The following is a 26,661-nucleotide window of genomic DNA, read 5'->3' as shown; positions in this document are numbered from 1 at the left end:
TTATTCTGTACTGAGTTGCAAGCCACAAGGGAAACACAGTACCATATGGAGGGGGACAGCTGAGTGAGAATGGGTCATGTTACAAAACATAATGGGTTTGCATGCAGAGAAGGGGCATAAGCACAGAAGGGACAGTGCCCATGTCTTGTTAGATGTGCAGGCTACAGTCCAGACACAGGAAGGTTAAAATCTCTCTAGACTGTGACCTCTCTATTTCATGACGTGTTTCAATTTTCCCTCTTTCTTGGAATTGTATGATACTTTGGTATACAACGTGGCAAGAAGCCAGGAATCCCATCTCCCTTGAGCTTTGTAGACTATAGAGGGAAAGGGCATGCAAGGAAAAGAGGTTTAACTGATACTCTGGTTTAATGGCCTCTGTTAGGCTTGGTCTCTGAATTGGGGGTTATTGGTCACTGGGCTCTGAGCCAGGTAATACATATACTTCAGCTGTCACCTAGAGTTAGTTGGCAGGTTCTATCCGACTCAATTCAGAGGAGCAGTAATCGTGCCCAGCCTGCCATATCGTCCAGCATGTGCTGGCCAGGGCAGGGCTTGCACCCCCGCCAGTAATCTCTGAATGATTCCTTAGACTCACTGCTAACAGTGGTTTGATACATGAGGCTTTGTTGCTGCCTTGCCTTTATTATGTCTTACTTCCAGGGATTTCAACAGTGCCAGATCAGTTAAAGCCACTATGTACTCATTAGCTCTGTGTGCTCTGGAGCAGATTTCGTGAGCTTTCCTTTATGGAATAGCAGTCATGCAAGACAGTCCCGCCAACTAGAAAATTCCAGGGCTTAAAACAAAATTAAGTCACTTAACAGTGCTGGAAGATTGACAGGCTTTATGAGTACCCTTCCTCAATCCATCAGTTCTGTGTCTTATCCTTCTCTCATTTTCCTATGGGTGTCTGTTTTGGCTGTGAGTGACAGTCCATGTCCAGCTTTCTGCTTGGGGGGACCCTTGGGGACTCTTTGGTTGCGTGATTGATGCCTTCTCTGCCTCCCTGTGGCATGGCGTGCAGAGTTCAGTACATGATAGAGTGTCTCTCCTCACCTGGAAGGCTTATTTATTTTCAGTGCCTTCCATAGCCACTCTGCTCAGGTCTATGTTAATTTTTGCATATATTTGCAGCACCCACAGTGCCTAGGGATGGCAGTATTCTCAATGACTTAAAAGTCACTGTTTTTCTTGGCCCCTCCCTTATATTTATTGGGTCAGTCTATTTCTTTTTGCTTGGTTCCAGCCTGAAATTGGCCGTGGTTATATGTCACAATCAAGATGTTAAGCCAAAATATATAGAAAATATGAATTCTCTCATTTGCCAGGATAAATCAGCCAAATGGACCATATGTTTTGCCAGACTCTATAGGCAGTGGTAATGTGCTGGCACTGCTCCTTTGTCTTGTCCCTAAAACACCAGACCCATGACAGAGCTGCCACACAGAAATAGAAGAGCTGCCTGATGTTGTGTGAAGTTTAACATGCTCTGACCCCTTCATCTGCTGATCAACTGCCTTCTCGTTTTCCTACTTCAATGAAATGAGAGAATTTTTCAAGGAAAATAAAGCTACCAGAAGATGAATGGGAGTTACACATCACCAGCCCACTTCAGGGGAGTCGTTTCAGCATTCTGCCTCTTGACTGGGACGTGAGGCCCATTGGGGGCAACAAGATCTGCTGAAGTCCATCATCAATTTTAACACCAGCAAAACCCTCTCTGCCTTTAGTTCTTTTCAACCGTAAGTCATAGTTGGTTATACCACCATAGTGCCCTGTGGTATAAGGCTGCACTGCAGTGTGAGGAGAAGGATGGTCCTAATGACAGTAGTATAGGTAGACAGGGCAGTAGTATAGGTGTCAGGACAGCTGAAATTAAGGCCCAGGTCTCCATAGGTTGGTTAAGTCCCTTGCACACACACTGACCTACGTTCTCAGTGGGAGTTTCATGGGTAAATGCCCATTTATTTTGGTCTGCAGTCTTTGCCACAGGATGACAATACAGCCTCAGACCTCTTTGCTCTGTATGGTTTTCAGAATTGACTACTTCTCCAAGGAATCTCAGTATCCCAGCAATCAACTGGAAACCCTTGAGGGAGCTAGGTTTTCAGGCAGGGGACTTCATTATGTACTGAAAGTCAAGGTGTGAATGGTGTCCTCGTTTGGGCATCTGCAAGTTTGAACATACAAACTCATAAGTCCTGGAAAAATTTCTTGTTTTTTCTATGGATCAGCTCTACATCAATAACATGCCACTACAGTGAGAATAAATCTCTGTTCATGAAACATTCAGATACTGAGAATAAAAGGAGTGCTTCAGCTAAAGAGGGAGACCCTAGGAGAAGGGGAAGAGGAGTGCATCATAAACTTGCAGGGCCTGAAAGAATCCACAATCTACTGCTTGGTCTGAGACTGTGCTGTTTGTTTTGGGTTTTCTTTTTTTTTTTCCCACAAAAATAATTTTAATGTCTTCTTTGTTATAATATTTTGAGCTTGTTTCTATTTTCTAATTTTTTTTTCTTATAAAGTAAAATTCTTGTTTTCCATCCAGCCCCTTAAATAAATGAAGCATTAGCTTGTGAGCTGGTAAGTTGCTGGTTGGATCAAAGGCATTAACTGCTTTTGTGGTACAACCCCAACATATCTGTAGGTAACACTAAATGGGAAGTTTTTATGAACAGCAATTCACAGAAGTGTAGGAAAGCTACAGCTGTGGTCAGGAAATCAAGGGACTGGAACCCAGCAGTAGATGAAAAGATAATCTGACATGTGGCCAGCTGGTGGAGGATGATCAGTAGAAGACAGTGATGTCAAGAGCAGTGTAGCATAAGGGAGTTTCTGGCAGTGTTACTAAGACTTCTTTTCCCAGAACAGAGTGGGAATAGTACTTGTATGTGTTCCACTGAGGATGGATCCAACCTACTGACATTGTGTAAGTGCTTTACTACCAGAAATGTAGATAAGTTTATGGAAATCTCAGTATAGAGCAGCAGTAAATTGGGAGCATTATTGAGGCTGACTTTGATTAGAAGAGTGAAGTATATTATAAAGCTTAGGGTAAAATGTCAACAATTGGAACTGTAAATGACAGAGAAGCAGAAGTTCATATGGTGGGTGGTACAAAAGAATGATTATTGCTGAATAGGGTATAATTTGCTGAAATGAAGGAAAATTACTTTTAGACTGAACATAGTAAAGTCTTTTATGACAGCACAGTGTATCAAGTTATACAGGAATACACTAGGTAGCAGAGGAATAGAACAAAATGTACTAGGAGTACAATTTTTTGCAAGAGTCTCAGACAAGTTTGGGGTGAGATAGATGTTGTCAGGTGTAGGTTGCTGTACTTTTGAGTCCTTTGATGTATTTCCAGCTTCCAGTGTGCACAGAGGCACAGAAGAAAACCGTTTGCTTTATCTAACACTGCAGAGGAAAGTTCATAGCATGGGTAAAAGCCTCCACCCATTAAATAACAGTTATTGTCACTATGGCTGAGCAACGCAAAGCTGAGATAGCTTAAGTGGGTAGCCTGACATCCCCTTTCTGAGGGAGGAATCTTGGAGCAGTGCAGAGTCTGTTTGCCAGACTGCCACTCCTTAATCCTGGAGCAGGAACAAGGCCAAGGAGAGGAGATGTGATCCGAAAACTATAGCATGCTGCTAATTTCCTGCCATTGCAACCCCTGTGGGGAATCCCAAACCCTGCATGGCTGGAGCAGCCTTGGATCATACTCATGTTTTTTAAAGGTATACTGCAGTAATATATACAACACTCATTGCCAGCAAATCACTAAGCACTGCATCTGGAGCTTTATTTCAGAAGCAGATTGAAATTATTTTAATTGAAAGCAGAACTGACTTTGTGATGGAATAGCCCAGAGCTGTGCATTGACAGCTGTCGGTTGATTTCATGCCCACAAGACTGTAGCATGGCAGCTTTAGGAAGGAGGTGCTCTTCCCCACTAAATCAGTGCTACTTGAAGATACGGCTCTGTAAAACCTGTATTATGTTTTTCAGGTAGTACATTGCATTTTGGGACAAAATTTTTTCTCATTGACATTTTCAAGGGTCTAAGTAGTCATAGATGAAAATGGTATAAAAGAATGAGACATTTTTCAGCATTATACATGACTTCCAACACTGCCCATGAATTTAATTGAAAAAGTGAAAATTTTAGCTCCATGTTCCCCAGGCAATAACCCCAAATATAGCTTTGAGCCCAGAGAACTATGGCATAGATGTGTCCTACACAGACTGGAAAATACCTCTCAATAGCTCACAATTTGCAGTATATCCATTAATGGCCCAGGAGGTCACAGTCATTCTGAAGCTGATAAGTGAAGTATATAATCCCAAGATGCAAAATACCATCACACTCTGCTCCACCAAATCTCAAGCTGACATCTAGAAGCTTGGGATACAAAACCATTTCAAGAGTACATGATCCATCCATGATTCATTCCCTCTGACCTGGGCAGACACATGAAATGCTGAATTAAGGTCTGGAATACCTGATTGGAGATGATTAGAAAGACTACAAATGGTAGAATGTTAATCATGCTAAGAATTTGCTAGGCATGCTTCTGTGCTGGAGACTGTGCCTTCTAAAGTGGACCTGCTCCCTTGCATGACTGAGTATGACCAGAGACCTTGTGGCAATAAGGGACTAATAAAGGAAAGTACTATGATAAAGGAAAAAATGTAAATTAACTTTCCACTACAGCAGGCCCACATGATGGAAAATTCACTGGGATGTGTGTTCTGGAGAGTAAAAGCAGGAGTTTGCTCCAGGAATAACCACAGAGATTAAATGTTCCTGCTGGTTGGGAACATTGTCTCTTCTGTTTATTTATTTACTTTTTGGGGTTTTAATTACCTAAAAAGAACATGGGGTTTTTACGATTTGGTTTTGGTTGTTTTTGTTGGTTTTTTTAGGCCAGGCTACTTGGAAATGAACCATTTGGTTTGGGAATGTGAACATGTGTCTTTCTGAGCTTTCATGGATACTGTGAGAGCTGGTGGGACTGCCTGTGACATTGGTCATGGCATCAGCCCGGTGTTCAGCTTTTAGCACTAGTCAACAATTTCTGAATTTTGGTACAAGAAAGGCAGACTTACCTTGAAGCTTTGGGGACAAAAGTGTACAGGTCTGTATATGTGAGTAATGCAGTCCTGGTTCTGTGTTTGTACAGCATCCAATGAAATAGTTCTCCCAGCTCAACAGTTTCTACTAAATTAAGCAGAGATTCACATTGTAAGTATTTTCTCTTAACTATCTGCAGAGTGCTGTTGATTTCTTTTGTCTTCACAAGCACTCAGTTCTCCCAGTCATTCCGGTTTCCTGGAATTAAAAAACATGGGCATATTGAAGGATATCCAGCAAAGGGCCACTGTGGTGATTGGAGGGTGGCAGCACACATCATACAAGGTGCCGTTGAGAGAAGTGGACTTACCCTGTCTTAAAAACATGAGGCTGATGAGGGAACTGTAGTGTTTGCTGAGTTCGACTGTATAATGTGGGTGTGTAGAGAAGATGAAGCCAGATTCATCACAGAGGTGCATGTGGACAGGAATGGGCAAAAATTGTAACATGGGAAATTCTTATTAGCTATAAGGAGAAATGTTATCACAGTGAAGGTGGTAAAACACTTGAACAGAGGTTCATAAAGTTTGTGGCCAAAGGCTGTAACTTTGGAGAAATTCAAACCTCAACTGGAAAAGCTCCTGAGCAGCCTGAGAGAATTGTCCCTGCTTTGAGTGGAGGCTGGGACCAGATGACTTCCAGAAGTCAACTTCAACATGCCTTGTGCAATGGTTCTGAAACTGCAGTGCCTGAAGTGCACTAGCCTGTGTCTGATACTGGTTCTAGCCTTTCATATATCTAAGACTTCCATAAAATGAAATTTTGTCACATAGATTATGAGTTTTAGCACTGATTTTCAAGTGCTGTAAGATCTTTGAATGGAGTGGGGTGGTTTCATATTTGCTTTAGAGGCTCTGTAGAGCTAACCAGTTATACGTGACTCAAAGCTCACATCACAGCCCAAAGTTCTGCAGGCAGCAAGTTAGAAGTCCTTCTTAGGAAGAGAGACCTTCAGATCTCTGCCCGTGGCAGCAACCACTGCCGACTGCTCTAGGAGCTGTCATGATTGACTACAAAGGCAGTGTTATGCTTGGCACTAAGGGCACTGGGGAGCTTATCAGGGGAGAAGATTGTTTTTCATATTTCATCTGAGTTTCAAATCTGTCCATGTGTCAGCATGCTTTATAACGATCTCAAAAGCACTGCAAAGCCAAGGTAATTTTTGTATAAATGTTAGGAACTTTTGGGCTCTTTTATAAGCAAGAATGGGTAGTGTATGAAAGCCAGTGGAGAAGAAAAATCTCTGCAAATACTGGCTTCCAGGCTCAGACAGCTGTGTCCTCATTACTGTTAATAGCAAAGAGCTATGAATGTTGGGCAACATTCCCCTTTGAGTGTATACATAGCAAGCCATCTATTTATTTATTTCTGCGGTGGTGATCTTTGGAAAATGCCTATAACCTCTGCTCAAATAACTGGCTTTAGCTCAGATTTGGCATTCACTGTTTTATAATGCTTGAGACACATTTTCTTACAGTGTTCCAAAAATTGCTGCCAGCCAACTGGGTTGAAAACCTTCCTGGATAAATGAAAACTGTGTGGATATGGGAGGTTTACTTTGTTCCAATTAGTGTGTGATGTGGATGTCTACTGGCAGTTCTCCTGCTCTCCTTACTCTCAGTTCATGGCTCCCTGCAAAAAGAGGTGTTTCATCTCAAAGGACTTTTTCCCTCTCTCTCTCTCCTCTCTGTTAAACCCCATTCATTTACCTTTAATGCATAAATTAGGACAGAAAATTTCAACATCTGTGAAATTCTGATATAGCAAGACCTCAAGGCACATGTGTTAAGCTTTTAGAGGCAGAAAGTTGTGTTTTGTTTAGCCCCAAGAACTGCCAGTTTTGAGCAGAACCATGACAAGTTCCGGATGGCTGTGAAACTCTGAGACAGGAGTGAGGCAGTTGTAAGGCTGAAACTACAGCAAAACAAAATTTCTAATAAAAGTTACGTAACATTTGCAGGAGTCCTGGCCTCTACCTGTCAATCAATAAATCAGTTGAGATAAGGGCAGATCTTCTTCCCCTGTATTGATCCTAGCATAAAACAGAAGTGTTGATATGAGTGGTCTTGACTGAATTTTTACTCTGTGAAACTGAAGATTCACTTCAATGAAAAACTGAAAATGAAATCCTCCATTTCTGATTATTGTTTCTACTTCACTATATCAGCTTCCAGACACATGTTCTGCAAGCACTCTTAGTGCAGTCAGGCTCTTTTCCCTGGTTTTAACGGCTAGGTTGAGGGAATAAGGTATTAGATTCCTGGAGAAAGTCAAAGTACAGTAGTCCCCATTGCATGTGTGTTTGATTCATGCAGTTTCAAGTGACATGAGACAATCTACAGCCACGCCACCTCCAGCTGGTGCCTTCTTGCATGCTCAACCCAAGCAGATTTAAAACCAGTCCTTTCCTGAATGAGATGCTGGTGATTATTGCTGAAGCTTTGAGAGATATTAATTAGTGACAAATCTCATATTACTATTCCAGTTTCCCATAATGGAAAACCCTTGTCCTCTTTTCTAATGTATATTGGAGATTTCAAGTTATCCTGTGGGAGTGACTAGAGCATTCATACTGAATTATCTCTATGGGTATGTACACATTGCACACTTAGGATCTCTCTTGGATTTTCAGGTCTTCAATACTCCTCTCACAGTTGTTTGCACAACATGCTTGAGCAATTGTTTAAGATTTTGTCCTGTCACATGTCCAAAGTGGCTGCATTTTAATGGAAGAAGCAGCCTTTCCAATAAAAGTTTCTGTTATAACCTGCAGGTAGATATTTGAATCCCTTTGTTTTCACTGTGGCTTTAACTTCTGGATCCATTTGGATCGATTTCTTCTGCCTTATAAAAGTCGGACTGTTCCTCTTTACTAGTTATTGCGGTCTATTCACAGTACCAGACCTCCCTAGCCTGCCAAAACACTTGGAAAAGGAACTCTTAATGACTCAGTTAAAATGTACGGTCAAGAAGTTCACTTATTAGAGGAAATGTAAACTGACCACCGATTGGCTAAACCAGCTGGCTGGACTATTTGTGCTTGAGATTTCTCAAAGCTCCCTGGGGAGCAAAAGTGGGAATAGCAGTTCTCTGCTTTTAGTTCTCTCATGTTATGTACCGTAACTGAAAAGTCTTTGAAAGAATCTGTTGGAGGGGAAGACAATAGGATTTCACAGACATGTTTAAACGCTTGATAAGTAATGCTTTAAACGCCTATATTTTTGACATATTCCATCTTATAGGGTATTTTTAACTAACCCATAGAATTGCAGAGAAAATAGACAATTCAGCCATAGACAATTCACTTCTTCAGTGTTAATGGTTCTGTACCTCTTTATAAAATTTTATAAGCCTTCTCGAGAGGTTTTTTCATGAGACTCTTTCATATCATGCAGCAAAGGGATGATCGTAAGGATTTTTTGTTAGAAGTATGTTTCGATTTCTCAGTGTGCAATTCCTGGCTCTGAGTGCACATTTTTTTGTTTCCATTGCAATAGAAAGTGTCACTTAGATAACTTCCCAGCAGCTGGGAGTATTCTCAATAAAAGTTCACTGGCTCCTCTCGCCACCTTCTCAGCAGATCTCAGTGTAGCATATAGTCATACAAAATAGAGATCACAATAACACTTTGTTTATTCAGCGCAAAAATATGTTTCCTGATGATGAACATAAAACTATGTTGAGCAAAAGCTGCTTTGTACCTCCTAATTCATCAGGTTCATTGTCATCAGTGGGATACTAACACCCTACTCCAGCAGGGTACTTGGGTCACTCTTTTTCTGCTGTACCACAATTACTTGGAATAGAATAAGTGCAGCAGGGAAATAACTGAGATTCCTAAATCACATGCACTGACCATGGATTTCATAAGTTGTACAGAACCTGCAACAGGAAATCATGAATCCAGAGAATACAGCTATGTTCCAGTCCATGGAGTTTCCATGTTTAAGCAAATCCCTTAATTGAAATCAATAGTTTGTCTCATTTCTGATCCCAGAATTAACACGAAGACTATGAATTTGTGCAAAAGCTCTTGTGGGATAACAGGAATAGTCCACAGAGCCGCGTGTGATCTTGTACCAACAGGGAGCTCTGGGAATTGGTAGGGGTGAGGAGCTGTGGTCATGCAGGTGATACCAAGTGTATGAGCCATGCACAGGTCTGTTCTGAACAGAGAGGGGAGAGCCTGCTGCCCCTTTACTCCCCTTGCTATGCACTTATCTGCATGACTGTCCTGTAAATATCAATCAGAAAAGCAGAATTAGAACAGTGCCCAAAGTGCAAAGTCCTTCACAGTTTAGCTGTTGTTTATCATCTTTGAGTAATGTGAAAAGTGTGCTGGCTAAGGAAAGGCTCAAATAGCTGGCAGGAAAACTAGAACCTGTGACACATGTTGAGCAATTTTCATACCAGGCAGAGGGAGCAGAATTACAAATTCATGCCTCACACACCATTTAGCCTCCACTACCAGTGTGACCATCAATGTGAAAAAAAACTTTAATCCTTATTTAGGCAATACCTAAATACCAATAACCTAATCCATATGGGATGCAGATAGAAAATTAATTCAGCAATCAACAGCCAGTCCTCAGACATTGAAATATGCAATTAAACAGGTGTTTAGGGAGTTGATCTTGGATTGTGTCCAAGCTCAGCAGGGTCAGTCATCCTTGGAAAAAACACTGACCCCACACAGCAGCAGCTTGAATTTGGCTTCAGTCTGCACTTTAGGAATGTGGCATTGTTATTTCTTCCCTTTTCTTATCAAATGTAATTATCTTGAGGAAAAAAAAGTTTTGAGAAAACATGTGATTTCACTGAGTAAAAATCTACTACTGAGGAAATTATTTCTCAGTGTCCAAATAAGGAGTGGGGGAGAAGTTTGGGGAAAGTGCTCTGTTCCAAGTAATCTTGGAACTGATACCCATGTTACTGAGCTCGGATGTTTAGTCCTGGCCTGCAATTATTCCTATAAAAAACAGACATCCAATATTTGTATTATTTTAAAATGGAGCCCTGGGGGTTATAAATGACTGAACGAGCTTCAGTGTTTGACCAGACAGAGATTCTGGAACGAGCTCTCAGCTTTGAGCCTCTCTGCAAGAATGTTGCATCTCTGGAGCAGGGTTAGCTCCTGGGGTTGTGGCAGTAAAACAGTGGGACTAAAGCACAGACAGAATAAAATATAGAAGTAGGGCCCCAGAATCACCCACACCTCCCTGTAAAAGGGGGAAGAAGATTTTCCGTGGCAAACCTTTTACAATCTGCAAGACCTGCACTCTCACCACTGTCAAATTAATCTTCAGCCTTACTGCATTGAACCCCATGGTGCTAACGGCTCTCAAACAATCTTGATGGCAAAAACATACCCACTTTTTTCAATGGCTGATGAAAAGAAGGAAACACAGCCATAGCTACTACTGTGACCCACAGAAATTTGTGGCATGATTATCAGAATTCATTACTTAAGAAAGGAAGTCATGCATGCTAAATGTGTTCCAAAGAGAACAAAATGTAACAGTCCATCTGCGAAACAGCACACATTGCCAAAAGCATATTGTCTTGGAAATCTGCTGTCCACATTGGCTTTCCTCTTGATATCAGAGGCCAAGCAAAGTTTCACTTCTAGTCATCGATGTCTCCAAGAATGTGGTTCTAGCTCAGAGATGACAGCTCTCCACTAGTGCCATTATCACCTTGCCATCCAGATGGGAAAGGAGTTGTCCTGGAGGGAGTGGAATGGTCACAGCAATCTGACCATGCCTCTGGAGGGGTAAGCACAGTCACGGCTCCCACCACTTCCAACACCAGTGGATGGACTGAACAAGGCAAATCTCTCTTGCTCCTGTAGTGGCAGGTGCAAATCATCAATTTTATTAATAAAAGTACCAAAAAAAAAAGCATACGTGTACATTTAAATCTTTGCAATGGAGAAATGTTTGGAACAACTTTATAAATTCCTATCCTCATTTTCAGTATTTTCACTGCCCCAGGTAGATCTACTGATGGCCTAGGAAAGGGAAAAAGATGTAAAGTAAGCAGGAAATCCCAAATGTGATGGTTATGGATATAGATAAAAATAACTAAACATTGAATGGTGTTTAATCATTCAATGAAGACTTTATGACACCACTTCGACCACATAATCTGTATTTTTTGTACCACAGGCCACATAACCTTACCAAGCAACTAGTGTTTCAAAGAGTTTTTCAATACAGCATATTTCAAAGAATAAATACTGTTGAGATATAAGCCCCTAATGTAGGGGAACATCTACCATGTGCTTTATTATGTTTTTCAGACAGTTAATCAGTAGTACTACTGAAGTTTGTGTCTTATTTTTATTTTGAATTTGTCTTCTAAACTCTGAATTTCATCCCATTGTTTTTTGCTTTAGTTTTAGTGACCATCTTCAGGTAAAAACTTAAGTTTCCATGAAGATGTTTACATATCAGAGGCAAATATATCTTGAAACTTTTCTTTAATAGATTGTTAAATGGAGCCTTATCTTGCTCTAAGACAAATTTCTGTGGCTTAGAACAACTCTTTGGAGATCTTATGATCTCTTTGCAATATCATCTTTTGAAGTGTTGACACCAGAAATTTATTTCAGTAATTATTGTACTAATGCAATATACAGTGCTAAGAACAATTTCCTGTGTCTACTCAGTGTTCTCATGTTTATGCTGATCTTTTCAGCAACATGATGTCAGGAAAAGTTCATGTTCAAGTGATTATCTGTAACAACTCCAGAGTTATTTTCTTGACCAACTTTTTTCACTTTTGATATATGACCTTGCATTTGTCTGCCTCAAAAAGCACCTTCAAATGTGCCACCATACCTAGCAAAATACTTTTATATAAGACTTCTGTTGAAATTTTAGTTCTTAACTCTACCAGCTTGTGATCCTCTACATTTTAGCAGAAATACAGAAAACATTGGGCCAAAACCAGATCCTCAGAATTCCATGTTTATGATTCTCTCTTGAGATTTTTCAGCTCCTAGATTTAGTCTTTTTGGTTTGACCAATATTGAATATATTGGGTCTTAATTCAATGGGTTAGACTATTGTTTTCCTTTTTATACTGTAATTTCTTGCAACATTATTGATACAAATGAGTGTGGTCTCAGTTCTGCATTCTTTATGGACATGAGTCAGTATAAAAGATCTCCTGATAAGAATTAGCCCCCCTGGTGAGATGTGTTGTGAGTTGTACTGCAGTTTTGTGCTGCAGTATGACATCTAGGTTTCCTTTCTGACTGTATCAATAAGCTGCCCCATTTTTTTTGTGTATGCATGACTTTTAAATTATTTCTTAATTCTTTAATTTATGGGCAATGAATTAAAAATTACATTTGTTGTTCTATGATGTGGCTAAATTCTAAAGAATCCATTAATATTGCTGCTAACTTTTACAGATAATAAAACACAAAGCCAATAATTTGCATGCTAAACTCAATTAGTTGGTTTATTTATTTTGACGTTGTAAACGTTATTTATCCAGTTGCCAGGCATCCTCCCATCCTTAAAAATACAATCTGTACCAATAAAAACAAAGCATCAGCACATCACATCCCACAAAAGGCAGCCAGTCAGCCAGAAATATGAAAAAAACACTTTCTCCACTCTCACAATACCCAAATGAAATCCCATTGCCCCAGCCACCTCACCTCTTGTCAAAAGGTCAAGTAAGCAGAACATCGCACCTCAGGGCTTCTAGACCAAACCAGCACAGCCATAATTTTTTAAGGCAGACATACTGAGCTAGGAGAGAGGAATGTGGTTAATTATGGAGCTTAGGCTCTTGCAGCAAAGGTTTCCTGAAAAATATGTGCAGATATACCATCTACCTATTCTCCCATTCTGCCAGTAAACCAAAGATCTTTAAAACTCATGGCTTCAAGCCATGAAGCTCTGTGTTCATTCTAGCTGGTATTTCTTAGGAGGAGAGAAGTGCTTTGGATGGGCCATGTGGTTGCTCTCAGAATTCATCTGGGAAGTAACAAACTGAATCATTCCCACTTCAGGTCAGATTTTAATTTGTCTGGACTTCTGCCTGAACTTCTGCCTTTGGAACTAGCTGTGGGAGCAGTAATGTGAATACAGCAACATGGAAAGATGGATAAGAGAAGTGAATACAACAACTGGAAGGATGGGTGAGAGAATATAGATGACCACTAATTTGATAGCATACAGGAGGATAATCAAGAGTTGAAACAACCAAGGCCAGTGTTGGCCAAGGACTCTTTGGTGAGAGAAGTTTTGAACAGTGATCCATCTTACTAGCCTTCATTCTCTAGTGTGGTTTTAAAGCGCTGAACAACTGCTCTCTCAAAGGAGTCACCCAGAGTCGCTAATCACTTGGAAAATTTTGGATATGTTCAAAATTATTAGGTATGACAATCTTTAACATCCTAATTTTTTTCATATATAATTTCACAGAAACATTCCCAGTCCTGCCTGTAAGAGTAAGGAGAGATGTGCTAGCTAGATAACTTTTCATTTGCCACTGGCCATGTCAATAGTTCTCTCTCTGTTTCAGTAACTACTGGGAGCTTTGAGGTTCCATGCGCTGTTAGGGAAGAAAAACAACATTTTCAGTACCATAGGATTTAGCTGAAAGAGCCTTTGATGCCTCTGAGATCACCTAGGAGAACACAATGCTTTCAGAATGATGGTTAATCTTTTATTATAGATTTCATTAGCCAACGTAGAGTCTGCACAAAATTTCTGAAAAAGTTGCATCTTTAAGTGTTCATATAATAAGGGTAGGTTGTATTGGGCTACATGAAGGACTACAAGTCAGAAACACTTCCTCTTGCTTCTGTTTTGTTAAGTGGTCACAGGATAGTTCTTTAATTCCTTAATCTTCAATTTCCTTGTTAAAATCCAGGTGCACTGATATTTATCATCAAGTGGGACATTGCAGGGTTTTGTAGTCCAATTTGATTTGTGCTAGGATTGGAAGGCTTTGAATAAAAATGGACTCACTGTGAACAGGTTTTGTATATAAGAGGGCAGGCCCTGTCCTGAAGAGTTTTAGGTGCTAAAGAGTGAGGGATGCTGAAGTGTGACAGAGATTTTGTAATCCCTATTTTTCAAATAGGAAGCAGGGGGTTGGAAGATGAAAAGCGAGGATGAGCTCCCACAGGTAAGTTCTCAGCACATGAGTTACAATGTGGTCATTGTTGCTGTGCTGGCTCCTTGTCCTGCACAGCAGGTACTTGGTACTAGCTACTAGGTACTATAATCTGTTTTCATTGAGGATAGATCTAATTTGTATTTCCTTCCTAGTCCACCTCATGGCAATTCTTCTTTGTTGCCACATACTGAGTGATCTAGCCAGAGGTATCAAAAAATGGTAGCTATTAGTAAAGTAGACTTGCTGTTTGGATGCAGGTAATGTTTTCTAAGGATCTTGGTGATGAAACTTACTAAAAGCAGGTTCAGTATAATGAAAACGATCCTTGGATCACGAGTGATGGGTGACAGCATCTGAGGCTTTCCTGGCACTAATGCTGAGATCATCAAATATCACAATTTGTTAACATCTTGAATGGAGGGCAGTAGGGTTTCTAGGTGCTAGCATGCTCCACTTTAGTAACTCTTCTGCTCTGTGGCTGATTAGACTTTACTCTGAGGCTCAGACAACAACTCGTTGCAGTATTTCTTTCCATTTCTTTCTTTTTTTTTTTTTTGTGAAGACTGTGACACAAGTTATGCTGGGTCAGACACACTCTTCCAGGCTTCAGAAAAATGCATCTTAGCCACATGTGCCATGCTTGTATTGAATAGGCCTTACAGTAGTTTTTTATTCTCTGGATTTGCCATATCTGCTTTGAACCTACAAAACCATTGGCAATCTAGTATCGTGTACAATTAGCATCATGGTTTTGCTCTAGTATTGTGTATGACCCATCACAAAAGCAGAGGTGGTACGAACTGGCTTTGGAGTCCCAGGGCATAAACACACCTAAGATTTATGTTTGAGTGGGACAGAAATAAGCTGTGCAACCAGAATAAGAAATTGTTGATGCATTATTGATGAGCTGTCAGGTTCCACTTGCAATTCCACTTGCAAATTTCCAGTCTAACGAAAATGCCCTCGGAGCGTTTTGATACAGTTTCTATGCTCATCCATTATAGGCAATCTCTTGAACTTGTATGGCTAGTTTTCTCCCCAGTGGAAACAATTTGGGGTTGGTTTTGGTTTTTTCCTTTCCCTGTCAAATGTCTAGTTTTATCAACCACACCTGCTCTCACTGTATGCTGCACTGTGCAAATAAGCTGGGCAAGGCACCCTCTGTCTCCCAGCTCTGATATTCTTCAAGAGGATATCTAATTGTTGCACTGACACTATTCCCAGTCTGCAAACATCTGCTCTCACCTAGTGAGTCCATGTAACGTAGATAACCCATGGCAGACAGGCTGGGATTACACTACCTGTTTCAGCTGTGAAGGCTACTTGTCAAAAATAATTGATTTGATTGTATTGGCTGGGTCTGTCAAAGTTTAATGGCACATTGTGGTAAGGGGCAATCTTAGAGAAAGCCAGAGACCTGTAATACAGAACTGGGTGTGTGCTATCAGGCCCAAGCAATATCTGTTGATTGCATAAAACTTCATTAATGAAGTCAGTGAAGTATTATTCAGGGCAAGATGTGGGGAGTCCAGGTGTTCTGCATAGACAATTTCAGGTTTTCTAGCAGAAACTCCACAGGAAGCCTCCATTGTAAAAAATGTTTCATTCAAATGGAAATATGTTTCCAATACCACCACAAAAGGTCAAGACTGGGAATAAGCAAATAAGACTGCTTGGTATATAGCAAAGGAAAGAGGATCGATGTCTTACTTCTCTGGAGTGGAGCTCATGCAACTGCTGCGAAGATGACTCAGGAACAAAACCGATCCTGTAGCCACCATTGCTTTAGGTGGAAGACACACATCGTACCCCTGCAAGAGAGATGCACCACATAAGAGTGGAGGATCTATAGTTTTCAAACAGCATTGCTCTCGTATGCGGTGAGACTGTGACCCTCATTTTGCTTTCACTTTGCTTCATCTATTAATATTACTGGAAGCAGGGAACATGGAAAATTAAAATCTCCTTTTTAAGCCTGGTGCAGGCCAGAAACAGGAGAATTGGCAAGATCCCAAGGTCCCACTCCTAAAACAATAAGCAAGCATGACAAATAGAAAACTTTTTCATTTAGAAAACATTAATGTCATTGTTATTAAATTTATGGTTAGATAAAATCTCTGTTCAGATACAACCAATTATATGTGATACACTATGAAGGGAGGATCCAGATTTTTAGCCCAATAACAGAAGTAATAGCTGAACTGAACAACATATTTATGGACCTATGTAGTCTAGACTGGTTATCTTACCGCTTTCCCACTTCCCCCACCATTTTGCCAACTTTCGTCTGGCCAAAAAATACATGGGAACTGACAGAGTTAATTGCCTCTAATTGTGCCCCTCTCGTTATCTTACCAGCTTTGACTCACCATGACTGGTACAGATGTTGGCCAGATAAGAACTCTAGACTCTCTCCATATATATAATATGTATGTATTTATTTATATATCTGAACATGTTAGATATGCTGCTGTAGTAGACTGGATGCATTATTTCATCACTGCTAGGACTGTACAGCCAACTGGCTGTGCTAGCTGCCTTGGGGGCAGAGACAGAGATGTAATTCCTGCCCTCTGCTGCCTGCTCCAGCCCAGGGCATTGGTGAGATACTTTCAGTCATGACCCAACAAAGTCTGGGTTAGTAAGAATCATGGGGGGAACAAGGGAGTAACATTGCTTGGATGACATAGTACTTCAGCAAGGCCAGTGAACAGTATGCTGGAATAAAAAATAGTTTAAGTATCAATAAATAAAATATAGAAATCTGAATTGGCTGAAAAACTGACACAATTTATCTTTTGATATTTCTATTTCTGATATCTATAGGCAAACCTGATGCCTGAAACACCAGGAGAGGGATTCAAACTGAACTCCTGACTCTGAAAGGCATTTTTAGTCAGTTAGGTTCCAGGGTCCTGGCTTATATAAATGTAGGAATGCTATTCACCTCCTTTGTGGGGGGAAAAAAAAAGAAAAAACTTTGGAAAAAAAAGAAACCCACAACAAAAACACCCTAAGGGGTTGTAATAAAAACCCAGATACATTAAAACCAATAAAGATGGGGGGGAAAATTAAAAGAAAATAATTTTATTGTCAGGAAATTGATTCCAGGGATGCATACATTTTTTTGGTCAGGTAAAGGTTGATTTTGGTTGAACCTTCTGTCTGAAAAGTTAGTGAGATAGTCTGCATTGGTGGCGGTAGGAAGTAAATTTTTTTATATGTCTGAGCTGTGTTTGTAGATTTTTCGAACTGCCGTTCATCTTTTAGTCTTCAGTGGGGTTGTACAGCCCTTTCAGGAGCCTCTCCCTAGGGCTGAACACTCCCCTGCAGCATGGAAATCCCAGCTCAGTAACAAAGCAAAAGTGGAAGTAACAAAAAGCTTGAGATAATGCAAGATCTTCCTTGATGAACTCTGAGAAACACTGAGTCACCTGCAAAAGGGAGAGATTTGATGGGCACCCTCAGTTCTCACTGCCCTCAGACATGTATTATTGTGAATTTTCCTTCAGGTAATGGTCATTCTCTCTACTCCTTCACACTTTGGTTCGTTGCATGGAGCCAGTGTACGCACTGTACATTGTGAATTATCTGTTGTTGTTGCCATTTTTAATATTTTCTTGCTGTATTTCTGTGTTGCAGATGTGGATGAATGCGCTTCAGATTCTCACCAGTGTAACCCCACCCAGATCTGCATAAATACTGAGGGGGGCTATACCTGTTCCTGCACTGAAGGCTACTGGCTGTTAGAAGGCCAGTGTTTAGGTAAATCCTTATGTGATATGGTATTTTATGGTATTTATGTGATATGCACATCTGTGCATATGTACCTGTGAATCTCTGAAATAACGTCACTAAGCATTTTTGTCAAGTACACAGTTAAATGTTCAGTACGTGGAAACTGTCTTCTGTCTTTGTAAGTACCAGTGGTATGCTTGGCAGAGAGACTACCTCTAGGAACAAAAATGTAGATGTAAATGCCATATGATTAGCATCCATGTAATAAGTGGGATTTTCATATTCCCAGTCTGAAGGATTCCACTTCATGTAAGATCAATCACAAGCACGTTTACAAAAATATTTTTCCTAAACAGACCTGTCCTTTCTTCACTGTGGCAGTGGGGACCCGAAGGGATCTGTGTTTGATACCAAGAAATAGAACTGAGAGTAAATCCCTAGAGTCAACCAATTCTTTTGCTTGGGGGCCTGAAAAAAATTACCTCTGAACAGGCTGCTGTTTCAGTAGCTTCCAAGAAGTTTTATTTCAGTTTTATTATTTTCCTTGCAGCAATGTCTTGTTCATCCTTTTATCCCAGTCCTATTGAAAAAAACAATGCTCAATGAACAGCACGAGAAAACCTTCCATCTCCCCTCTCTGCCAGCCCATTCCCCTCACTTGATATGCCCGAGGGATGATGACGTAGAGGTTAATTTTAGGTAAACAGATAAGACCTGGGAATTAGGATACAACTTTTTCTAAGAAAAGTTTACTTATTATTAGTTTTTCCCTCATTAGTTTTTCAGCTGGCAGGCTGTTTGCTGCCAGCTCTGCAGAGCTGAACCGTCCCATCACACCACCTCCACTGGAAGGAGAAGGGGCTTTTCCTGCCCATGCATACCTGAACCATCTCCAGTTATTTTCTGGCTTTCTCCTCCTAAGTACCGGGTGAAGGACTCAGTCATGACTGCTTTCCTAACTACTGCAAACAGCTGCTATGTAATTCACCTGGCAGGGACAGAGCTGAGCCCTGTCCAAGCTGGGATCTGTGCAGCCATAGCCATTTCAGGGGGTCACTGTCTTGTAGTTCCCCTGGAGTATGAAGTCTCCAAGGCCCCTGCTCCTTAATCTCTGATAAATCAACTTCTCTTGGGGAAAAAAAAAAGCTTGTGCTGGAGGTTGTACAGGCATATGTGATGGGAGGGGATGAAGGAGAGCAGAGAGGGGGATCCTGCTCTGCATCACCTGTTCCGTTACCCAGCTACTTCTCTCAGTTACAGGCCAAATGACAAGGTTTTGTGTGGCATTCAGGATTTGGGCATGGATCTAAAACACACTACTGCTTGATGGATATACCAGAGAACTGAAATGACTGCACTGCGGAATTGATTTGAGTATCTGCTTATGCTCTTTAAAATAGGCAATAACATCCCAGTATTGCCCAATTGAGCAATCATGGGGTGGATTATTACAAGGCAATGCAAACAGTGAAAAGCAAATTGTGTTTAGAGTTGCTATATTTTTCTCTAAGTGTAAAAAATTTCAGTTTTCAATACTTTCTACTGGCTTTGGAGAAGCGATTTTTGCTTTGCTAGCATAAAGCACTAAAAGAAAATATACTGTAATCAGAGGGCTGAATTGGGTTTTAGAGACAGGGTTTTTTGGTGCACTATTAGTAAACCACAATTACAGAACCCTGCACTTCTATCTGTTGCAATTATCTCTGTAAAGTTTACACAGATGAGCCAGTACAACCATATCCACATGATACACCCACAAGACGAAGCCCAGTAAAAGTCATTATCTCCAAAATGTAGCACTCCTGAGATAACAGTCCTGCAAAAGACAAAGTATGTACCTAAAGTAATGAATTGTGTCAGTGAAATTAGGTATTAATTATTTAAAAGACGTGTCCCTTTTTGCAGGATTTGGGCCAAGCCTACAGCTGGTGTACTCACCATCACTCACCCGGCCTTTAGGTTATGTTGCTAATTGACTGGAGATAATGCACTGAGGTTTCTACTGCACAAACTTGACTTCAAAGCTTTGAGAGCAGCCATTAAAAAAAAATCTCCATAAATCAAATACCAGTTGATACTAAAGGAAATGTAAACCTTGGAAGGGACAACTACTCCAGGTGTTTCATTTTAGTTCTTAGTCATGGGGCAAAATTCTAACACTTACCATCTTACATGTCTTACAGCATTTTCTTATGCTTGTAACAGTGAGTTGCATGCATTGCTAATGCTGCAATTCAGCCCAAGCTGCTATTTTGGCATTAAATTAACTGTTTACACAGTCTATAATTTGTCAGTTAAAAATTCATATAAAATGTGAATGTGACTACTAGGGAAAAAAGAATATTCTCACTAAAAAAAGAAGCCTTTAGTAACAAACACTGCTTTTCTAGTGAGTAGCTTTGGTATATATGGAGCAAAAAAGGTTTTTATCTTGATTCTGGCAAAATTTTTCTGCAATGTTGGCTGTGCTTGTGCTGGTGGGCTGTGTATCAGGTATGCTTTGAGGTAGCTGCTTAAAGGAATGGAGTGGGCTTCCTGATTCACATTAAGCTGAAGATTACAGCAATGACTATCAATTCATCAGGTATACTGATAGATGTCAGATGTGGATAAAAATATATTATATATTCTACTGGCTAGAAATGTATCTTAATATAACTCTGTATCTGAACGCCTGGAAGTTTGGCTCTTACATCCATAACCAGTATGCTGGGTTGTTACTGTGTTATTGGTGCTGGTAACTCAGTGTTTTTGCTGCTTTGTATCTGCATGTGAAAATGCAGACCACTCTACTTCTCATCCTTCCCCTCTATAGATATAGATGAATGTCGCTACGGCTACTGCCAGCAGCTGTGTGCCAACGTGCCCGGCTCCTACTCCTGCACCTGCAACCCAGGCTTCACCCTTAATGATGACGGAAGATCATGCCAAGGTATGTGTATGGTAAACCATGACTGAAGGCTTTAGTCCCAGCCCAGCAACATCCTTAAAATTTGCTTAGTTTTTAGAACACAAGTAATGTTCCCAGTGTTGCTTTTGAAAATGTTCGTAGGTTTGTCAGACAGATATTCTGTAATTTCACTGTACCTTGAAGGGGTACAGGTGCAACATGACAGGTGTATTGGGAGAAATATGCACAGGGGCCCAAGCCTCAATTCACTCAATTCACTGAATTTACCAAGAGTTTAGGCACTGAATTTACTGTTAAAATCTGAGCCTGTGTGACCCACCTGAGACAGGAAAACTTTGTCAGATGAGTAAATTAGGTTCGAGTCTCCCAGGTTCCAGACTGGGGTCCTGTGTGTTAGACCACCTTTTGCTGTGATGTGCTACCTCAATCAAAGTCAACTCAAACTCTTCACAGAGCCACTTCCTAGTGAAGGAGGGAGCATCTTCCCATATACTGCAGGAAAAGGTCTGTCCTAATGATGGCCAGAAGCTGCTAATGTCCTAAAAGGAAAAAAAATTGCTTTTGTCTTAGCCCAAGGTTTTCATGAGGGTGCTTCCTCATTGCGTTATCTTCCTCAGGAAACACTGAGCATTTCTTCTCAGATCTGTTATGACAGTATTGGTTCAATGGTTTTAAAATTGTAGGATAAAACCAGAAACAATTGTAATAAATATTTCATCCCCATCTTCCATGTTATTTTTTTGGTTGAAGACATTCCCAAAATGCTTCATTGTGTTTCCAACATGCTATTCCCAAGTATGAGCCTGAATCCCAATAAACAACACTGACTTGGTTATGTTTTTTCAGAACAAAGCATTCTGACTGCACAGCTAATCTCTTTGAGATGCTTTACAGTAAAAAATTGAAAATAGAGTTTGGGGAGAAGTCAGTAATGCATTTGGCATTGGTTTCCCACAGATGTGAATGAATGTACAACTGAAAACCCTTGCACTCAGACCTGTGTCAATACCTATGGCTCTTTCCTCTGCCGCTGTGAACCTGGCTATGAACTGGAAGCTGACGGAGTTAACTGCAGTGGTAACTGTCTTTATTTATCATTTTGGTTTCTTTAATTGTATTAAGTTTACTTTTTCCAAGGTATTACTTTGTACATATTTTTTTAAAAGTTTTTTGCCTTGGTCCATGGTTAGCAGCAGGGTAGCTACAACTCATATGATCTTCTTTCCAGCTAAAGCACACAGAAAATACCCAGCAAAGCTCAGTGGAGGAGGGCTGAAAATGGTTTTAAAGAAATAAGCTAAACATTCAAAAGCTCCAAGGTAACAGCAAAACATAAGAAAGCACTTTGTAATGCTAAACAGGAAGCTTTATTAGAGAAAGTAGATATAGTCCTAGAACATTCTTCCATGATTAATGAAATACTTTATATAAAGCATTTTTCCATTTGTCTGTTGAATGTATGTATTCCTCTCAATCCTACAGCTGCTCACTTCTGCCTGAAACCTTTCCCAGTTTCCCCTGTATGGCTCCAGCTACACTTCAGAAACAATATATGGTTTCTTAGTACAGCTATTGCTGATCTGTTCAGCACATAGCAGAATTGTGCTTACGTCACTGTACTTTTTCCTCTCTTGTTTTTGTTTTTATTATTTTATTTTAATTGAAGGCAAAACTTATTTCTTTGCCTAATGTTCCCACAACCTGATAAAATTTGATAATCCAGCCAATATTTCTTGGAAGGAAAAATGCACTGGAAAATACTTATATTTTAAGTTACAGTAAACAGGTGTAACATGATGTTTCAGAGAGAGAAGATGTGTGAGATGCAGTGTGTGTATAGGTTAGAGTTTCCCAAGATGTTTTTCCTTGCAAAACTCTTTATTATAAGGGAAAGAGCAAAGGTTAAATCTTTAAAGGGTCTTATGCATTTAACATTTAGACTGCAAGACCTAACTTAAGTTTTCTGCTTTCTAAAGGAATTTCTTCTGCACCTTTTTATGTGCTCATCTCCTGAGCTACTTGGGGGCCTGAACCAGATAAGTTTATTCCAACGCCACGTAAAGTGGTGCTTGAGCCTCATCTATGTCTGAGAGTTAAGCCAGCAAAAGGGACTCTCCACCACCCAGATTTAGAGCAGAAAATCTTTTTCTGACAATCCTATGCAAGAAAATGTCAAAGCAGGTCAAATTTCTCTGGATGAGCTTCCTTCACTTCACAAACAATCGCTAGACACCTCTGAGGCTTGCAAAGGGAATGCCTGGTTAGGAGAACACTCATGAGACTGGGCTCAGATGTACTTCAACAGGAGCTGGATTAGTCCATGGCCTAGCAGCCAACTTACCTTGAAGATGGGAGTCATCCCTGCTCCAGTTCAAGGAGAGAGGCAGAGATTTCAACCTGGTTTCCTGACATCATTATTTTCTAATCACAGACGTCTTCCAAGTACATTAGATGTACTCTGAAATGCCTACCATCTTGTTGTTTCCATGTAGTCAGCAGAATGCCAGAATTGTTTAGGAACACTGTGGGCTCAGCAGCAGAAATGCAAGACGCTTGGGGCTCTAAGCCCCTCAGCACTTGACAGCAGTTGGGCACTGGTCATACAAATCCAATGTGCTTGAGGTCTGGGCTAGGATGCCTTGAGGGGGTGAGTGATATTTCAGTCACTTCATGAAGTCAGCCTTCAGTCCATATTTTGTCAGGAAGGTATTTATTTCAATAAACTCACTGGGGAAACCTGCACAATAAAAGGACTATGTATGTGTAGGGTTCCTTTTATCTCCCTGTTGATAATGTGATTTCAGCCATAAAGCCACTTTAACGTATTTGAACTTCAAATACTTTCCAATCCCTCTGCACAACCCACCAGAAGTGGATAAATGGAGTGAGCCCAATTTAGAAGAAAGGGAAATTCAGTCTGAAGAGTAAAAGTGATTCGCCTGGAAGAGTCCACATGTCAGAGCTGGGAATAAGAACTTGGGAGTTCCTGGCTGGGGCTCTGGCCTTTGTTTCTTTCTTCCCCTGAACAGGGAAATAAGGAAATGATTAATGGCAGCCTCCCTCAGTCTGGTGCCTTCACATGTGTTTTCTCCTCAGTTAGCCGTGCCTCCATGTGCGGCTCTGAAGTTTGTCTTTCTCACCTGAGCACAGTTCTGCAGAACACAATGACTGGTCAATTCATGAGCGCAAGGGGAAAAGGGCACAATTTCTGCTTTCAATCAGTTTTGAAAGACTGCTTAGTTTCCGGGGTATCGGGGAGATGGCTGGGCCTTCCAGTAGGTCTGACCCAGGCTGGGATGAGCTCTGAAGTCTTGCTGGAATGACTTGGAAGCAACTGACTAGAGGCTAAGAAACATAAAACAGACGGGGCTGGCTGCAGGAGTTCTGCTGGGACCCATGTGGCCCTGGGAAAGGGAAGCTTGCTCTCCAATAAAAGGGGGAAAAAAAAGAGAAGAAAACTACTGCCAAGTCTTTCCTTTCAAATTGCAGTTGCAGCTTTGTTGTTGGAGTATCTCTATCTCTGACGTAAAACAGAACTGAAAACATGGCCAGCTGGTGACAGGTATTAGAAAAGAAAAAAAAATAAATAAAAACCATGCATTGTGTTCAGCAGCAGCTTTGGTTTTCCTAGGAAAAACTGTTTAAGCAAGAACTTGTTGTACAGCATTTTGTCAGGTTACTGCAGAGCTCTAGGGAGCTGGAGGGTGCCAGCTGGGGTGATGGGCAGGGAGACTGGATGACCACCCGCCTGTGGGACTCTCTTTTGACAGTAAAGCCAAAGAGACTAAATTTTGTTTTACCACTGCAGACATGGACGAATGCAGCTTCTCAGAGTTCCTCTGCCAGCATGAATGTGTGAACGGACCTGGTTCTTACTACTGTATCTGTCCTTCGGGCTATAACTTGCTTGACGATAGTAGAAGCTGCCAAGGTAAGAACATTCCTGCACTGTTTAAAACCTGAGGGGACCAGAAAATAGATCCTGTGTCTAGAAGGAGATTTTCAAGAACTGAGATGCTTGGTCTTGGCATTGTGCAGAGAAATACTCCTAAGGGCCAATTATGTAAATCTGGCAAAAATGTCATCACGTGAATGAGGTGAACTGGTGTGTTGTTTTAAGTAAGACTTTATTGACTAGGAAACAGCTACACAGGAAAGACCTCAAATGCTCTCTCCTCTGCTGCACGTCTCTATTTTTCCCATTCTCTAAGGACAGAAAGCTTGAGCAGCCAACTCCTTTCCATTTTTTTTGCAGCACTTGGCATATGGGAACACTCCAATAAGCAGAAATGAATGGAGTAAAAACTGATCTTTAAAGAGGAGAGAATTAGAAAAAGGCCACTTCTCATGATGCAAGGGTTTTATTTTGGGGTATTAATTTTGGGGCAATTCCTTAAGATGGAAACGGGTTTGTTGGAGTGATGTCTTGCACATATTTCCCTGCTTTAGCCTTTCTCTTGCTCCTTGTATTTTAGATATCAATGAATGTGAAAACAGAAACTTCACCTGCACTGCACAGCAAACGTGTTTCAATATCCCAGGAGAATATAAATGTTTAGACCCAGTACGATGCGAGGAGCCTTATCTCCAGATTAGTGAGAAGTGAGTAACATACCCACAGCCACAAAAGCAACTTCTCTCTGTGAGAATCATATCTAGAATAAACCAAATGAGATGTAATATTACGACACAGCCGTGAAGTCTGTCTAGAGAGCTGTACATACATGCTGTTGCTGCATTCACCACCGGTAAGCTTTATAAAAATAATAAATTGCAATTCCTTACCAAGTCACCAGGTGGGATACAATATGATATCACGCTCAGATGTGTGGGAAGTTAACTGGAAAAAAAGTTATCAGTTAGTAGAGAAAACAGCAAGGTTTGTGATGTAATAAGAGACATTTACTTACATTACTAACCAACTTCACATATGCTCAAATGCAGTCTGTTTATTAGTATGAGTATTTCCTGTAAATGGTAACTAGCTTATGCCTGGGAAGTACTTTAAAACAGTAGATGATCATTACAGCAGGATACAAGTAGTTTCCTATTGCTAAAGGTTAAATGTTCCAAATAGTTCACAGACTGATCTCCCTTGTCTAGAAATTGGATATGTCTGGATGGGGCTGTTAGCATTGTTACTGTCTCAACTGGGAATTATTTGAGCAAGTAAAAAATAAATCCCACATTTCTAAAAATTGCCTGTTTCTTCTACATTTTTGAATGTATTTGCCTGGGGTTCAAAATATTTCAGTTCCAGATGGATCTCTCTTTATTGCAGTCCTTATTATTTCATCCATAGTGTTTGCACTAAACCCAGTTACCTGGGATCGCTTGGTAGTCAAATATACTTCACAGAAAGGCAAGAGAGGAAGAATTAGCTTCTTTCCATTATAATTTATTAACGTATTTACATTGCTTTCTGAACTACAGCAGCTGAAGAGTGGACACACAGTGTTTGTCCAGTGTTTAGCCACCTTCAGAGGTGGTAGAGTCTTAGATTGGAATTTGAAATATCTGAAGCCTCTGTATCTAAATTCCCTAGAGCCCAACTATAGAGTCCTCTCAGAGCAGCTTGCAGAATTCTTGGTCTATTAGCTTTGTGTTTGGTGGCTTTGGCTCATGTCCAGATGATGCATTTAATTTGTGGCATATGTCTAGAAGTGGTCAGGATAAAAGCCAAGTGAACTCCTTGCATCTGTGTTTTCTGTGGAAGGAATGG

General features: G+C 40.6%; 1 protein-coding gene across 1 annotated transcript in view; it reads left to right on the top strand.

The window, feature by feature from the left end:
• Window positions 1-26,661, top strand: part of FBLN5 (fibulin 5) — a 53,141-nt gene that overhangs the window by 14,689 nt on the left and 11,791 nt on the right. The window contains exons 5-9 of the mRNA XM_032691383.1: window positions 17,933-18,055; window positions 20,844-20,960; window positions 21,897-22,016; window positions 24,748-24,870; window positions 25,415-25,541. Coding sequence (XP_032547274.1) covers window positions 17,933-18,055; window positions 20,844-20,960; window positions 21,897-22,016; window positions 24,748-24,870; window positions 25,415-25,541 — 610 coding nt within the window. The remainder of the gene's footprint in view (window positions 1-17,932; window positions 18,056-20,843; window positions 20,961-21,896; window positions 22,017-24,747; window positions 24,871-25,414; window positions 25,542-26,661) is intronic.

The sequence above is a fragment of the Chiroxiphia lanceolata genome, chromosome 6, assembly GCF_009829145.1.
Source record: "Chiroxiphia lanceolata isolate bChiLan1 chromosome 6, bChiLan1.pri, whole genome shotgun sequence".
In the NCBI taxonomy this organism is placed as follows: Eukaryota; Metazoa; Chordata; class Aves; order Passeriformes; family Pipridae; genus Chiroxiphia; species Chiroxiphia lanceolata.
Note: the sequence above shows the minus strand (reverse complement) of the source record. Positions and strands in the feature narration are given on the sequence as shown.